Source organism: Rhinopithecus roxellana, chromosome 15 (assembly GCF_007565055.1).
Source record: "Rhinopithecus roxellana isolate Shanxi Qingling chromosome 15, ASM756505v1, whole genome shotgun sequence".
NCBI lineage: Eukaryota > Metazoa > Chordata > Mammalia > Primates > Cercopithecidae > Rhinopithecus > Rhinopithecus roxellana.
The window spans coordinates 11,035,782-11,053,484 of NC_044563.1; the positions used below are offsets into that span (position 1 = coordinate 11,035,782).

At 50.9% G+C, this 17,703-nt stretch overlaps 1 protein-coding gene across 6 annotated transcripts in view; it reads left to right on the forward strand.

The window, feature by feature from the left end:
• The first annotated feature begins 8,060 nt into the window (after positions 1-8,060).
• MARK2 (microtubule affinity regulating kinase 2) overlaps positions 8,061-17,703 on the forward strand; it is a 75,680-nt gene continuing 66,037 nt past the window's right edge. For 4 of the 6 annotated variants that reach the window (XM_010376748.2, XM_030917297.1, XM_030917298.1 and 1 more), the window contains exon 1: positions 8,227-8,526. In XM_010376748.2, coding sequence (XP_010375050.1) covers positions 8,473-8,526 — 54 coding nt within the window. In that variant the 5' untranslated portion in view covers positions 8,227-8,472. Of the gene's footprint in view, positions 8,527-17,703 lie in introns of all 6 variants that reach the window. The other 2 variants (XM_010376789.2, XM_010376785.2) reach the window with 2 other exon arrangements.

Consider the following 17,703-nt stretch of genomic DNA (forward strand, 5'->3'; position numbering starts at 1 on the left):
CCTTACCTTCATAAACTAAACTAACAGGTGCCAGATCTGTGTGCGGTTTTCCCTTTGGTGGGATGGAGCACACAGGCAGCCCCTTCTCAAACCCCAGCTGCACTGTCCTGTTTAGAGCAGGTGTGATAAGCGGGACTGTACACCTCTGCACCTGCTGACAAATGTGCACATAGGAGAAGTGGGGGCACAGGTGGGACTTGGAGGGTAGCTATTCCTGTAGGACACTGACATCACCACTTTTGTGTGTGTGTGTGTGTGATGGAGTCTTGCTCTGTTGTCAGGCTGGAGTGCAGTGGCGCGATCTCAGCTCACTGCAACCTCCGCCTCTCAGGTTCAAGCAATTCTCCTGCCTCAGCCTCCCGAGTAGCTGGGATTACAGGCGTGCGCCACCATGCCCGGCTAATTTTTGTATTTTTTGGTAGAGACGGGGTTTCGCCATGTTGGCCAGGCTGGTCTCGAACTCCTGACCTCAAGTGATCCACCCACCTCGGCCTCCCAAAGTGCTGGGATTACAGGCGTGAGCCACCCACCGTGCCCGGCCAACGCTGCCAGATTTTGAGACTCACCAGGAAGTTCATCTCAGGCAGGCAGGGTCTGGGCCTGGGTAGCGTGTGCTGCATGCTCCCCTGATGGGGTGTCACCATGTCCCAAGCCAGGTATGAGGGATCTCACGGCTTGGTGGGCTCCTGGGACATGGTCCCTTCTCCCCATCTGACAAGCTCAGGAGGAGCCTAAAAATGTACAGGGTCTTCGTCAAGGGGACATTAAAAAACAGTGAGGTGTGGTGGACAGAAGGCAGTGGCCAAGGCTTCAGGATGCCTTGTATCTAGGGTGGCTCCCCCACTGCATGACGGCAGGCAGGCCACGGAACTCCCATGTCTCAAACATCATTATCCACAGATTGGCAAAACTTGGATCCTACCTGATAGGAAAGAATAAATAATGCTAAAAATCTGGTTCTGCAATCTCAAATACTGCAAATGGTTTTCTCCCATCCTTTCAATCCTGTGACTTGTGTTTACATTTATGCCAATGTGCTTTTAAAACAACATGACTGTGTTGCTGGGTGTTTACACTTGAGAAAACGTATGTAAACGTTTGTTGTAAAATTGTGAAGCTAAATGCACCTTTGCTGTTCTATGATTAATGGCTTAGCCCTCTAGACTGTGAGCTCCTCGGCAGGGACCAGGTTGTATTGACTTTGTTTTCCAAGTGTCCTGCCTGGGGCCTGGCACATAGTAGGTGCTCAATAAATGTTTCTCAAGTGCCCTCTGGGTGTGTGACATTTTTCTAGTGCGTGCTGGTCCCTGGAGTGTGGTTCTCAGCACAGGGTGGTTGCTACGGTCAGCGTGGGTGGGAACTTCATCCCCACATTGTGGCCAATAGGGGTCTCCCCAGCCTCAGCCAGGACTCTGGGGACTATGTGAGTGTGTGTGGCCAGCAACTGCGTGTGGCACCTCTGGGCTTCCAAGAAAGAGTTGGAGAAAGTGGGGCTGAGGATGTGACTCCAGCCCAGGCTGGAAGGACCTTACTGACGGATTGCCCAGTGCTTTCCTACTCCACACTGGCTTGGAGTCCCTGACCCCGGTCCTGCATCCTGGTGCAACACTGGGGAAGCTCTGCATAAATGTCGGTGACTCTCAGGGCTGGTGGTGGCACCTTCATCCATGTGGTGCTGAAGCCCAACCATGCGTTTAGTTGAAGAGGTTGGGGAAAAGGGTACCATTGCCCCCGACTGCTGAGCCACACACCCATTCCCTGACTTCCCAGTCCTCCTTGGCTCTCTGAAGCCAGCCACCTCCTGCCCTCCCAGCTGCCTTCCTTGGGATCCAGGTGTGGAAGATCTTTTGGGATACCTAACAAGGAAAAACTTTCTACATTCCCAGTACTTTTGACACCAATGTTAGTGGGGAGGGGGGCGCCCACACCAATTCTCCACCTCTCCAGACACCAGCCGGCTGTCCTAAAATTCAGTTCTGACGCTCACTACCCACAGTTAGCCCGGACCCCACAGGTCTTCGAAGGGCTCAGTCCCAGCAGACTGCCCCTGCTTTAGATACCAGTTCTAGGTCCCAGCTTGTCACCTGCACTTCTGACCAGCCCAAATTTGGAAGTTCCCACAACCCCCTCCTTAGGTTTGATAATTTGCTGTAATGGCTCACAAAAATCAGGGAAACAGGCCGGGCGCGGTGACTCAGGCTTGTAATCCCAGCACGGTGGGAGGCCGAGGCGGGTGGATCACTTGAGATCAGGAGTTGGAGACCAGCCTGGCCAACATGGCAAAACCCCATCTCTACTGAAAATACAATTAGCTGGGCGTGGTTGCGGGTGCCTGTAATCCCAGCTACTCGGGAAGCTGAGGCACAAGAATCACTTGAACTCAGGAGGTGGAAGTTGCAGTGAGCAGAGATCACGCCACTGCCCTCCAGCCTGGGGGACAGAATGAGACCCTGTCTCAAAAAAAAAAAAAAAAATTAGGGAAACATTTACTTACGTTTACTTACATTCCCTGATTTTTTCATCCCTGGCATAGGGATGAAAGTTGCAATCCCCTAATCACGTGGTTGGTTCCTCTGGCCACCAGCCCCATCCTCCAAGAGTCATCTCATTAGTGTGAACTCAGGTGTGGTGAAAAGAGACTCATTATGAATAACAAAAGATGCTCCTCTCTCCCCATCACTCAGGAAATTCCAGGAGTTTTAGTTCTGGGCCAGAAACCCCGGATGAAGACCAGATATATATGCCTTTCTTTCTTTCTTTTTTTTTTTTTTTTTGAGTCGGAATCTTGCTGTGTCACCCACGCTGGAGTGCAACGGCATGATCTTTGGCTCACTGCAACCTCCACCTCCCAGGTTCCAGTGATTCTCCTGTTTCAACCTCCTGAGTAGCTGGGATTACAGGCGCCCACAACCATGCCCGGCTAATTTTTGTATTTTTAGTAGAGACGAGGTTTCATCATATTGGCCAGGCTGTTCTCTTGGCCAGACTGGTCTTGAACTCCTGACCTCGTGATAACTCCTGCCTCGGCCTCCCATAGTTCTGGGATTACAGGTGTGAGCCACCCACACCCGGCTGTTTTTTTGTTTTTGTTTGTTTGTTTTGTTTTTGAGACAAGGTCTCGCTCTTGAGGCCTAGGCTGGAGTGCAACAGCATGATCTCAGCACACTGCAACCTCTGCCTCCAGGGTTCAAGCAATTCTCCGGCCTCAGCCTCCTGAGTAGCTGGGATTACAGGTGCTTGCCACCACCATGCCCAGTTAATTTTTTGTGTTTTTAGTAGAGATGGGGTTTCACCATGTTGGCCAGGCTGGTCTTGAAATCCTGACCTCAGGTGATCCACTTGCCTTGGCCTCCCAAAGTGCTGGGATTACAAGCGTGAGCCACCGCACCTGGCTGATATCTGTCTTTTTATATCACAATGCTGGTAATCCTCTCTTTCTTGTGGACAAAGCTAGTCTGAGACAAGGGAACAGTCGCCCCTGCCCTCCTTGAAGAGAAACTGGAGCATGTGGGAGTGTGAATGGGAACGGGGGACACTGGCTGGGCCCCTGCCACACCCCAGTGGTGGAACTGGTCTGGTCCAGGCCCTGAGGCTTTCCAACAGATGCTCCTGCAATGTGAGCTTCCTGTTTCTCTGCAGAAAATGTGGTAGTCACCCCCACCTCCACCCTACACACAGCTGAGCTGCTGTGTGGCTCAAATGAGACTCTGCATTTGGGGCCCTTTGTAAACTGTAAAATCCTGCACACCCCTAAGGTGTGGTAGAAGATGGGGGCTGGGATGGGAGAGGGTCTCTAATGGGCTTGCAGACCCTCTCTGCCACCGGAGTCTCTTGGGAGGGGGGCACCCTACTGAGGCTGCTTGCAGGTGCAGGGACAGGGAAGGGGCTGCAACACTTCCTGGGGTGTCTGCCTTCCTACCTCCCTGAAGCCAGGTGCCTCAGCCCAGAGCCATCATGCCACCAAATCTGCTCAGTCCTTTTCTCCGCTAGAGAGAACACCCTCATTCTCAGGACAAACATAGTTCTAGGATGGAAAGTCTGTCACCCCGAAGGGCCCGCTGAATGCCAGCACCTCCCGGCAGTTTCACTCTGTGTGTGTGTTTTCGGCTGTTCAGGTGGGAAAGCCTACAATCATCTTTAACCCCTCTCTCTCATAACCCCAACCCATCCGAAAGCCTGTTGGCTGCACCTTTCAAATATGTCCCAAATCTGATCACTTCTCACTACTTCCACTGCTGCCTGGCCCCAAGCCACTGGCATCTCTCCCTTGAATTGTCGTAAAAGCCTCCTTGCTAGTCCCCCAGGTCTGCTTCCGTCATGCCCTTTCACTCAGTTCTCAACCCAGCAGCCAGTGAGATCGTGTCACTCTGGCGGCAACTCATCCCACTCCCAGGGAAAACCACAACGGTAGCCCAGCAGGCCCGGTTCCCATCGCCACACACCTCCTCACTCACTCTGCTCCAGGCTCATTGGCCCCTTGCTCTTCAAACAGGCCAGGTACGCTCCTCTGCCTGGGTTGCTCTTCCCCTAGATGTCTGCAGAGCTCATGCCTTCACCTCCTTCACCTCCTTCACATCTTTTTTTTTTTTTTCTTAGCCTCCCAAAGTGCTGCGATTACAGGTGTGAGTCACCACACCCGGTCTCCTTCAAGTTTTTACTCAAGTGTCACCTTCTCAGTGAGGGCTTCATGAACCCCCTCAGTACTGCAGTTTGTCTTCCACCCTCTCACCCCTGTACTCCTGACCCCCGTTAGCTGGCTCTGTTTTTTTCTGATGTCACTTAATTATGACTCTTTTGTTTGTTGTGTGTCTCCCTCAAAATGAAAAGTAAGCTCCCGAAGGGCAGAGTTTTTTTGTTGTGATCTCTGCTCACTGCAACTGCTGCCTCCCGGTTTCAAGCGATTCTCCTGCCTCAGCCTCCCAAGTAGCTGGGATTACAGGTGCCCGCCACCATGCCTGGCTAATTTTTTGTATTTTTTTTTTTTTTTTAGTAGAGATGGGGTTTCACCATGTTGGCCAGGCTGGTCTCGAACTCCTGACCTCACATGATCCACCCATCTCGGCCTCCTACAAAGTGCTGGGATTACAGGCGTGAGCCACCGCACCTGGCAGGCAGAGATCTTTATTTTGTTCACTGATCTACCTAAAAGCCTAAAACAATGCCTTGCACATAGTAGGTGGTCAACAGGGATTTGCTGAATGAATGAATGAATTTACAGATTTAGAGAGGGGGTAAATGTGTGGCAATAATTCATCTTTGAGGAGAGCTGGGAGGGCTCATGGATTTGAGTAGGTGAAATTTGAACTGGATCTTGAAGCGGTTCTGGAAGCTGAGGTGGGTGACGGGCAATCATTTATCAGCTTGAACAAAGGCATGGAAGGAAGAGAGATTGGCAGCAGGGTGGGAGTTAGGGAGAAGTGTGATCAGTGATAGTTAGAGAGGTTATTGCAAGGTAATGTGAGGCCAGATTGAGCAAAGGTTTGAAAGCAGGTTAAAGGCTTTTTCTACAGCCAGGACCAGCTACATAATTGGCGGGGCACAGTGCAAAATGGAAATGCATGGCCCCTTTGGTCAAAAATTTCAAGATGGTGGGCCGGGCGTGGTGGCTCATGCCTGTAATCCCAGCGGTTTGGGAGGCCGAGGCAGGTGGATCACTTGAGGTTGGGAGTTCGAGACCAGCCTGGCCAACATAGTAAAACCCTGTTTTTACTAAAAACATAAAAAATTAGCCAGGCGGGGTGGTGGGCACCTATAATCCCAGCTATTCGGGAGGCTGAGGCATGAGAATCACTTGAACCTGGGAGGTGGAGGTTGCAGTGAGCTGAGATCGCACTCCAGCCTGGGCTATAGAGCGAGATCCAGTCTAAAAAAAAAAAAATTCAAGATGGTGACAGCAGAGCATTAATCCAAGCTCAGGGCCCTCCTAAGCACAGGGCTCTGTGTGACTGCACGGGTCATGGGTCCACGAAGCCAGCCCTGCCTATAACCTGTGAGGGAGCTGGTGATAGCTTTCTAGCAGAGCAGAGATGTTATTGGAACTGGACTTTGGGAAGATTATTCTGACATGTCTGGTGCAGTAGGTTGGAGGGAGTCTAGGCAGGGAGACAAGCTCAGCAGCCTTGTGCAAAGCTAGCGAGGAAGAGAAAAGGATAGTTAGGGTAGGGGTCGGGGCTGAAGATTAAAGGGCAAGGGTGAGGCAGGGGTTAGAGCTAGAGTGAGAAGCTTGGAGAAGATGGAGTCTATTTAGACGAGAGCATGGACCAGGGAGAGACTGCTGGAACACCGACCACCAACTGCTTCCTCTCTCTTTTCCCTGCTTTCCAGACCCTGGCATTCGAGGTGATACCAGGCACAGGAATCAGCAGTGTGTCTCTCTTTGGCCACCAGAGGGCAGATGATTCTCAAGGATTGAATTTGGGTCGGGGGAGTGAAATGTTCTCTGTCCTCTTCTGTCTTTCCCTCACCTTCATGGGTGTGCCTTCACCACCTTCTTCCTCAACGGTTGGGTGCCTGAATAGAGCTGGCATGGGGCATGGGGAGCAGTGCTGGAGTTCCAGGGATTTACTAAGAGTGTAGTGATACCTGTTGCCTTAGGAAGTACTTTCATACCCCGGTAATTACTTCTGCTCAGATGCCTATTTCTCTGATTGGTGGCATGAAGGCTGGCTCAGGATGCTGTAGCTGAGAGTTGGAGGTCAAATAGCAGGGGTCCAATTAGCAGTTTTCCCAATAACTCTTGGGGCCTCTCTGCTTCTGTACCTTTGGGAACCTGTTGCCTGAGCCTGGTTTCTGACTCCTGTGGGGCCTCTGCCTCCTGCCCACCTTACGCCACTGACGGGAGGGTGTGGTTCTGACGTGTTCCAGGTACTATGGGTGAGGACAGCTTGGCGCTGGGGAAATCAGCCCAGGATACTGCCTGTCCTTGGTAACACAGTGTAAGGGGAAGTGAGGAGTGGACTGCAGTTGCCATACAGACTTCCTGTTAGTCAAGGGCTCTTCAAAGCTGAGAAGGACCTCCGAGTCCATGTATCCAATGGCTTCACTTTACTGATGGGGAAAATGAGGCGCAGAGGAGGATAGAAAATAAACTTTAAATGTCTTATCTTGCAGAGGCATTTTAAAAGGTAATTGGAATTCAGAAATGTCTTTCGAATGTCAACGCAAGAATAAAGCCATAGGAAAGAGGAGCCTAAACTCAGTGATGTTATGTGATTTTTCTAAGATCACGCAGCATTTGCACTTGGCAGAGCTGGGGCTGAAATGCAGGGCCCTGGACGCTCCCGCATCCGGTGCAGAGGACGCTGCCCTGGGCCTTCCTGGGGCTTTGCCGAGCCCTGCAGACTAGATGCGGGAATGCACGGATGGATCCAAAGAAGCCAAGATAGACGGTGGCAGACAGGCAATAGACTGATGCTGCATTTGACAGGTATGTTGATAGGCTAGATGATAAAAAGAAGATGGATTTTATGAGCTGACCAACAGATGGACAGAAATGCAGACAAGAAGCTGCTATAGAACCAGAGGATGCCAATCGCAGGGACGGCTAACAATCTTGTTTCGTATTTAGTCAAATCACAAGCACGAACAGGTGACCCATGCTTCCTGTTCAAGGTTTGAAAATACCCGAAAACTGACGGAAAGACACGAAGCGAATCAGATTCCGAGAGTCACCCAGGGAAACGACCGGGTGCTCGGAGGGCCTCGGGTGTTGCCGGAAATGGCCGACGACCGCCCTAGGCAGGACGGTGAGAGGGGGCGTGGCCGGCTCAGCACGCGGAGCAGCTTCGGGTATTTCCGGAAACTGCCGAAAGCCCCCGAAGTGGGCGGGGAAAGGCCGGTGGGCGTGGCTGGATGTCTGTGGACGGGGGCTGGGGGGTAGGTACCCGGGGTCGCTTCGTGGATTTCCGTAAACAGAGACGAAGCTTCGTCTTCTTACGAGGAGGTGCGCGCGTCCCCGGGGGTTACCTTCTTCGGCTGTTTCCGGAATTCATCCGTAGTCTGTGGCCGCGCCCCACCTCCCGTTTCTAGCCGCTTCGGATGTTTCCGGCTGCTGCCGGCGGAAAGAGCCGAGGGCCGGCGGTGGTGGCGGCCATGTTGGGAGCAGCAGGTCCGGCGGCGGCTGCCTGTGTGCCGGGCGCGGAGCAGTGCCGCTGAGGGCAGGGGAGGAGCGAGGCAGGCGGCCGGCTGCTGAGGCAGAGAGTAGGCGGAGCGGCGCGGCCCGGCCGAAAGGCGGCACAGCCCAGCCGGGGGTCGGGGGGGTGCGGTCCGGAGCCGCTCGGAGCCGGCGCGGCCTAGCCCGAGCGGCGCATCCCCGGGCTGGCGTGAGCGGCTGCCCGGCCTCCCCGCACCCCCGGCCGGGGCCCATGCGGCGGGTGCTCCTGCTGTGAGAAGCCCCGCCCGGCCGGGCTCCGCGCCTTCCCTTCCCTCCCTTCCTCCAAGCTTCTCGGTTCCCTCCCCCGAGATACCGGCGCCATGTCCAGCGCTCGGACCCCCCTACCCACGCTGAACGAGAGGGACACGGAGCAGGTAAGGAGCCCCGAGGGCTCCCCGAATTCTCTGGCTGGGCCCCTTGCACCTTGCGGAGCCTCCTCCCTCTTCTGCTCTCCTCGTGCCCCTGCTGCCATCCTGCAAGCCTCGGCTGCCCTGTCATCCGGCTCCCGGCTCCAGCTCCGCACATCCCGCTTCCGAGTCCTGACCTGGGACCCACCTCGTCCTGACTCCAAGCTGCACACTTGTCTTTCTGCCAACCCCCTCTCCCCTCACCGCCCTCCTGCGCTCTTCCGTGTCACCTCCCCAGCTTCCCTTTCTCTTCCCTTTTTCTCTCAGGGGCCTTTCTGGTCTTCCTCCACCCACGCTTAAAGCAGCCACCCTCCCGCTCCTCGAATGGCAGCACCCCGCGATTTGCCACAGATCGTTGTCCACCTCTCCCTTCGTCTCTCCTGCCTCGCTTCCCCTCCGCCCGCACCGGTTCTGCCAGTCTCTGGTTATCACCCTCAGGGTCCTTGCCCTGGACTGCGCTCTCGATCCCTGGCCCCTTGCAGTTCCCCAGCTTTTTCTATCCTGCTTCTTCGTTTTCCAAATTGTTCTCTCCCTCTTGCTTGCAACCCACCAGCTCCACCCTCATCACCTTTCCAAATCCTTCGCCTACTCTTTGCTCATCACTTTCCCTTCTTTGCTCCAGGAGCTCCCTGGATCCTGGCGCTGGCATTTGTCGCTTCCGTGTTTCCCCTCAGCTGTCATGCGCATAGTTTTCCCACAGGTTGCCTTTGGGGTTCCAATCATCACTCCCTTCAGAGTCTTTGGATCCCTCTTGTTCTCTTGCCCTCGGGTTTGGCTTTTAGGTCCCGGGGTCTCCTGTTTCTCTCTGTGAGGATTCTACCAGCCTTCTACTGGGCTCTTCCTCCCAACCGAAAGACACTTGGCCCCACCGTGTTAACACAACCTGTTGCTCAGTCCTTTCCCAGACCTCGCTGCATCACAATTTTTGCCTTTCTGTCTTCGTACGCTGGAACACAAACCATGATGACTTTCTGTGTCTTCACTCCCGTGCCTGGCACTTAGAGTATTTTCTTTCTTGCTTGTTGCCTTCCTGTTTCTCCGCCCTCACCCCATCTTCCTTACTGTACCTTTTAATCAGCGTTGCCTTTCATCTCCACGTTAGTCTCCTGCCTTCTTCATGTCCTGTGTATCCCCCCACCATGCTTGCATCCATTCTGTTCCTATTGGCTAAGTCTTTGTAATTCCCAGGAAGTCCAGGTGTTTTGCATGCTAGTTTTCTCGAGCTACACCTCAGCCTCACGACTCCACGCTCCCCTTCATCCTGGCAATCACTGCTATGGTTTGTCACCCGAGTCTTAGCCTTTCTGTGTCATCTCACTTTTGATCCCAGAGGCGTCCACTTTCCACTCCTCCCCTTTCTTTTACCGTCTCCAGCGTCCTTTGCTGACTGCTCTGTGCAGAGTCCCCTGCCTGTCATACCTTTCTTGGTGGAGAAGTTTACTAGGCCAAAAAAACTTGACTTGAAAAAGAAGCGCTTCCGCCCCGGGGCTGCTGTGCTTTTTGCCTTGTTTCCGCTCATTCCATCCTTTATGTTTCCCTCTTACTCCCCTCTTTCTTTGTAGCCCGGTAGAGCAGTTGTTGTATTCTCTTGCATGTGAACATTCTTTGAAAAATCTTACCTCCTTTCATTTACTGTGTTCTTCTATTTTGTTACCCCTGGCTCTCTGTCACCTGGGCAGTTAGGAACTTAAGAGAAGTTCTAGGCAGAGTTTTTCTCTGCAGGGTTGATCCTTTTATTACTTGTGGATTATTTGCTTCTAGGGGTGAAATAGGGGTTGAGAGGGAGGGATGGTTGATTTCCATTTCATCACTGGCTTTGGCAGCTGGTTCTGTATGGGACAGGTGGGTCTTCGGAGACAGAGGAGCATGTTCGGTGTCTCGCAGTCTTTCTCTCCCTTGCCTGCGGGCTGTTTATCTCTCCTTACTGGGAATTGCTTTCTCTAGGCCCTCTTGAGGTTGCTTTTTCCACCCTTTTTCCTCTCACAGCCTCTGTTTTAGCCGGTAAACCCTGCTTAACCAGAGAACTTTCCCAGACTGTTGATCGTGAGCTGGTAGGAGGAGACCAAGTGACTGACTGGCACCCTCAGGCATTTGGGGAGTGGCGATGGAGTGCCTACTCTCTCAGTGAGGCTGGTGGGGGGCATTGTGTTCAGCAGAGCAGAGTAACAGACTGCCTCAGTGTGGTTTCTTTGTGCTGCTTACTACATGTAAATGCATTATTGCCATGGTATTTTCCTGTGATATGTGTGTTGATTTCCTCTCTTCCTTACATGCCTGGTGTACTGCTGAGCATATAGTAGGGATTCCACCATAGTGCGCATCCACTGATTTCATGATAGCAGCAATCAGTGACCATTTGGGAATGTAAGTAAGCTCTTTGATAACTTTGCCCAGAACAGTAGCTGCATACGTTGTCATCCTGTTACGATTATTAATTACCCATCCTATTTCTACTCTTTACGGACTTAGATTCTCCTTAGCCCCTTCATACCTTCCACTGTTCTCAGGGTAGCCAATCGCTGTATCGACTTAATATGAAGTCTCATTCCAGTAAAAGCAGGGACTTTGGAAAACCTTGTATGCACCTATCCCAGACAGATTCCTGTATTCTTTCTTTCTTTTTTTTTTTTTTGAGACGGAGTCTCATTCTGTCACCAGGCTGGAGTGCAGTGGCGCAATCTTGGCTCACTGCAATCTCCGTCTCCCGGGTTCAAGCGATTCCCCTGCTTCAGCCTCCTGAGTAGCTGGGACTACAGGCACGCACCACCATGCCCGGCTAATTTTTTGTATTTTAGTAGAGACGGGGTTTCACTATGTTGGCCAGGATGGTCTCAATCTCCTGACCTGGTGATCCGGCCTCCCAGAGTGCTGGGATTACAGGCGTGAGCCACCGCGCCTCCCGTGCCAGGCCTGATTCCTGTATTCTTTAAAATAGGAAAAAAGACAAACAGCAGCTCCTCAGGTCACAAGGCCAGGTATATCAAACATTGACCTCTGAGAATAGATCATGCCACCAAGTGAAAGAAACCTCTTCTTGGTCCTGTTGTGATTTTAGCTGAAGTAGTCATGGAAACTTGGTCATTACTGTAGTCTTAATGTTATTTTTTTAAAAAAGGGGATTTAGTTGGGCTGATTTCCTCCCCTAAAGGTCCTCTGTCACCTTATTTAAATTTAAATTATTTAAACTGGTTTTACCAGAAAATAGATAAACAAACACCACTGGTTGTCTCCAGTCTCTTTTCTTGCTCTTCCTCTCCCTCTTCTTTAAAAATGTGGCTGATGAGAACCTGTTTCCAGGAGCCCTTTGATCACTGTGAAACACACACAGAAAATGTTGAAGCATAAAAATAAACTTTGCGTTGCAGGGAGATTGCCTGTTTGCTGTCGACTTCGCTTACAACAGTGAAAGTAGGAGACTAAAAAAAAAGTCAAGGCCTGTCTTTAAGATGGTTTTTGTGACACCTGATTCCAGATGTGCTTGTTCACAGCCATAGACTTCTTGCTTTTGCAGAAGGAGGGTTCTAATCTGGGGCTGGTAGTTTGGGGGATTGTTAGTCTGTGAGCTGAGCTTTCAGTTCACTTCTTTTCCAAATGGCTCTGCTAGCCTGGAAGCTGGGCAGTTGTGAAAGCAATCAGCAAGATGACTGTTCGTCTTCCAGCCAGCAGCAGCAGTCATAGGCAAGCCTGGAGAAAGGTCCAGCTTTCAGAGTTCACCTGCTAGAGTTCATAACACCTGGGGGAGAGGCTACTCGATCTGGGACCTGCCCCACCTCTGAGCCTCAGAAACTATGAGAGAGGGATTGAGAGAAAACTCGCCCCACTCCTGCTGCAGTGGGAAGGGAGGGGGCAGCTGTCAGGCTTCTAGACGATGAGTGGCATTGTTTATTCTCTCAGTTCTAGAAAGGGGAGTTTGGAAGTACTGGTGAAGAAAACAAAGTTACAAGATCCTATAAAGAATAGCTGAAGTACTCCAAACACTATTCATTGGACCCCATTGTTGACTCTGGACATATATATAATCTTTTTTTTTTTTCTTTTTTTTTTTTTTGGACACAGAGTGTTGCTCTGTCACCCAGGCTGGAGTGCAGTGATGCCATCTCAGCTCACTGCAACCTCCGCCTCCCGGGTTCAAGCTATTCTCCTGCCTCAACCTCCCGGAGTAGCTGGGACTACAGGCGCCTGCCACCATGCCTGGCTAATTTTTGTATTTTTAGTAGAGACGAGGTTTTGCCAGGTTGGCCAAGGTGGTCTCAAACTCCTGACCTCAGGTGATCTGCTGGGTAAATATATATTTTTTTGTTTTTGGTGTCACTTGGGTAGATTGGATGAGCTAGCTAGCATCTCACTCCACACTCTGAGCTGTGCAGCAGTGTGCCCTGGTGCTAATTCTCACTCTGTCCTTTGATTCTGGCCAGGGGCTCCTTGATGGTGCTGCCTTCTGGTTAGGAATGTGGGTGAATGTCAGACCAAATAGTGTCACTTTCGGCTTGGCCGTAGGGATCTGGAAGGAAGTGTTGCTAGAGCAAGGGCTTTGGGAGTCCTTGGAGTTCATAACCTTTGAACCTGGTAAAAGTAACTGTACCTAGTAAACTATAATAATTTCTCTCTGGTCAGGCACCATAGCTCATGCCTGTAACCCTAGCACTTTGGGAAGCCAAGGCAGGAGGATTGCTTGATGCCAGGAGTTCAAGACCAGCCTGATCAATAAAGTGAGGCTCCATACCTACAAAAAATTTTTTTTTAATTTAGCTGGGCATGGTAGTACATGCCTGTGGTCGCAGCTACACAGAAGGTTGAGGCAGGAGGATGGCTTGAGCTGGGGAGGTCGAGACTGCATTGAGCTGTGTTTGTGCCACTGCACTTCAGCCTGGGTGACAGAGCAAGACACTATCTCAGAAAAAAAAAATTTTTTTCTCCAATTTATGGACTTTGGGAAGCAGCTAAACAGATGGATATAAGGCAGTTGTTGAAACTTGGCCTGCTGCAGGTTCAAATAAAAGTTTACACAGGGATAACTGAATCTTTCAGACTAACCAAAGATTGGGCTGGAGATTTTTTCTCAACATAAATATCCTAAGCAGAGCTGGTGCCTGTGAGGTAGGAAAAGATTGAGACTTTGTTTGCCTAAGAGGTTTGCAGGGTTAGAGCTCTTGGGAGTCAGAACTTCTCAGACTACATTGTTTCCCCTTTGGACGGAACAACCCAATTCTCCGTGGGCATTTGATCAGGACTAACCCAGGCCTTCATGAACTCTTTCTCATTGAGCACTTAGCCACCTGGCTGGCATTTCTCTTCTCCCAGGAGCTTCCATGAGGTTCCTATATATGTATTATGTCGACTTGAATGAATATTTTATGTCTAGAGTGCAGCCAAGCCTCAGACTTTGTGGCCCATTATCGACAAATGGGGTAGGGGGTGGGCGCCACCTTTGGCCCTGTGATAGCTTCTCTGCTAAATGGACTCTCCCCAGCAGCACTTTGAAGCCCGTTAATGGATTGGAATGAAGTAACCTCAGCAGATGGAAAGAGTGAGGAGGGTCATCTTCCTTCCCTGAGACTGCCTGATGAGGCTTTCCTATGGTAACCAGGACCAGCCCCTATTCCGTCTGCTTGGTTAAGCTGTGGACTGGAGCTGCTGGGCCTCTGCTTTGAGAAGTGTAGAAAGGATCTGATTCTCTTTTAGCCATGGTGGGGCCACCAGTTTCCCCACTTTCCCATCAAAGCAAAAATTGAGAAGGATGTGGAAAGGGTGGGTGGAGTTTAAATCTGGCCCTTCCTCCTTCAGTGGAAGTTTAGCAAAATGACAAACCAGATAGGTGGCTGAATTTCCTTCTCTTGACGGGAGATTCCAGTATTTGTACGTTTTGTGCTTGAAGCTTGGATTCTCCAGGCTTCCTCCCAGCCTTCATCAAACATGAGTGAGTCACTGAAGTGTTATCTATGCATTTTCCCCCTTCTGTCTCAGCAAAGGGAAGAGTAAGCCTTTACAAACCCGTGGGGGAGGAAGTCACCCTCTTCCCACTGCTGGAGAGCCAGGCTATCCCCAGGTTAACCCTGAAAGTTCTGACTCCTGAGCAGAATGTTACTGCCCCCTGCCCCCTTCCTTTATGGTGTAGGCCATTGAAGGTCATTGCTCATCTTTTTTTTTTTTTTTTTTTTGAGACAGTCTTGCTCTGTCACCCAGGCTGGAGTGCAGTGGCACGATCTCAGCTCACTGCAACCTCTACTCACTGGGTTCAAGAGATTTTCATGCCTCAGCCTTCCAAGTAGCTGGGATTACAGGTGCGCACCTCCACACCTGGCCACTTTTTGTATTTTTAGTAGAGACGGGGTTTCACCATGTTGGCCAGGCTGGTCTTGAACTCCTGAACTCAAGTGATCCGCCCGCCTTGGCCTCTCAAAGTGCTGGGATTACAGGAGTGAGCTACCGTGCCCGGCATCATTGCTCATCTTTTAGACTGAGATGTTACAGCTGATTCTAAAACAGCACCAAGAGAGAATCTGGCCTCTTGATTTCCAGTTGTGTCTCAGAGGAGGAGGCATCCCAGTTCCTCCTCTTGCCCTCTAGACAGCTCCTCCTCTGATGAATGTAAATAGGCTAGATCCCTTTATCTTCATATCTGTTTTTGTCTAGAATGTTTCAAGTTTCTCAAGCTAGGCGTGGTGGCTCACATCTGTAATCCCAGCACTTCAGGAGGCCAAGACAGGAGGATCACTTGAGACTAGGAGTTCAAGACCAGCCTGGGCAACAGAGTGAGACCTCATTTCTACAAAAAAAAAAAAAAAAAAAAAAAAAAAAAAAAAAATTTTTTTTTTTTTTTGAGACGGAGTCTTGCTCTGTCACCCAGGCTGGAGTGCAGTGGTGTGATCTCAGCTCACTGCAACCTCCGCCTCCTGGGTTCAAGTGATTCTCCTGCCTCAGCCTCTTGAATAGCTGGGATTACAGGCGTATGCCACTGTACCCCACTAATTTTGTATTTTTAGTAGAGACGGGGTTTCACCATATTGGTATCTTTTTTTTTTTTTTTTTTTTTTTTTTTGAGACGGAGTCTCGCTCTGTCGCCCAGGCTGGAGTGCAGTGGCTGGATCTCAGCTCACTGCAAGCTCCGCCTCCTGGGCTTACGCCATTCTCCTGCCTCAGCCTCCCGAGTAGCTGGGACTACAGGCGCCCGCCATGTCGCCCGGCTAGTTTTTTGTATTTTTTAGTAGAGACGGGGTTTCACTGTGTTAGCCAGGATGGTCTCGGTCTCCTGACCTCGTGATCCGCCCGTCTCGGCCTCCCAAAGTGCTGGGATTACAGGCTTGAGCCACCGCGCGCGGCCATATTGGTATCTTGAACTCATGACCTCGTGATCTGTCTCAGCCTTCCAAAGTGCTAGGATTATAGGCATGAGCCACCTCGCTGGCCAAAAAAATTTTTAAACAGTTACCTGAGTGTGGTAGCACATGCCTGTATCCTAGCTACTTAGAAGGCTGAGATGTGAGGATCACTTGAGCTTGGGAAGTTGAGGCTGCAGTGAGCTATGATCATGCCACTACATTCCAGCCTGGGCAACAAAGTGAGACCCCATCTTAAGATAAATAAGGTTTGTCAGTCCCTGTGGGGGTTATTTCCACAGATGTCTGTCTTTGGGTTGGCACTTGCCCCACTTGCAGTTATTCCTTACATTTCTCATTCGAAAATGGCAGAAATGGCAAAAGTAAATCCATTTCCTTTTTACACCAAATTATTAGTTTTAGGCTTATAAAACTAAATGAACAGAAGATTTGGTAGGAGAGGAGGGGAGATGGACATTGATACTGGTGGCTAGGTGATCCTGAGGGACAACTGGTGCAGGGCAGAAAGAGAGGAGGGCTGTGTTCAGTGACTGGCTCCCAGCCACCTTTTTGGCCTTTTTCTTTTTAACATGAGGAAGGCGGAGCAGACCAGGGGCTTCTCTGTAGAACCAGTCAAGCTGGTTTTGGGCAACCCCGGCCTATTTTCTTGTGTGCTCTTTGGGAAGTTGGCAATACGAAGGTCGGCCTCCTTTGGGGCTGTATTCAGTGAGGCGGAAGTTTGGAAGACATCTATTGTAAACAACCCCCCTTCTCCCCAAACACTGAATGGGTCTCTGAGCTGGTCCTTCACTCCAGGGAGGAGGCTTTCTCTTTTTTTTTTTTTTTTTTTTTGTTTTTGTTTGAGACAGAGTCTGGCTCTGTCGCCCAGGCTGAAGTGCAGTGGACGGATCTCAGCTCACTGCAAGCTCCGCCTCCCGGGTTTACGCCATTCTCCGTCTCAGCCTTCCTAGTAGCTGGGACTACAGGCGCCCGCCACCTCGCCCGGCTAGATTTTTGTATTTTTTTACTAGAGACGGGGTTTCACCGTGTTAGCCAGGATGGTCTCGATCTCCTGACCTCGTGATCCGCCCGTCTCGGCCTCCCAAAGTGCTGGGATTACAGGCTTGAGCCACCGCGCCCGGCCGGAGGAGGCTTTCTCTCCACCCTATGCTGAACTGAAGGCAGCTTTGCTTTATACACCTTTCACTGAAAACTCTAAGCCATAGCTCCTTCTTGTGGTCCCCCTTCCCAATTCACAGCTTGGCAAAAGGCCCTCAGCCTGGCCAGGAGGAAGGGACTGGGTCTGCCTTTGACTCCTCATTTGTGGGTCTGGAAGAGGATCAGGACTCCTTACTGCTATGATCTGACTGCTAAATTCAGTGACACCCCAGGCCTTTTTTGGTCCATGCAATGGGACTGTCTCTCCAGGCCTGCTGGGAAAGAAAAGAGAGAAAAATTAGCTTTTGATCTTTGGCAACTTACAGGGACTTCAGGAAACAACCTGTAGGAAAGGTGGGAGCTACTGGTCACCATGTGTGACCTGCAATAGCAGTAGGGAGTCTTTCTTAGGGAGCAAGGCTCAGCCAGGTAGGATTGTTTCCCAGTCTCCCAGCTAAGCAGGAAATGCCAAAATATGAATGTTTAGCAATTAGTGTAACTACCTGCAGACAGAGCTCCAGCCTAGACCTTGTCCTTGGGGGCTGGTTGCCCCTGTTTTTACTACAGTGAGCTACTCATTGCTTCTAATTACCATTTCAGTATGAGTTTTGCTTTGTTTTCTGATATCCCACGTGCAGCTCCCTTTTTTCTCCACCTTCTTTTTGTTGTG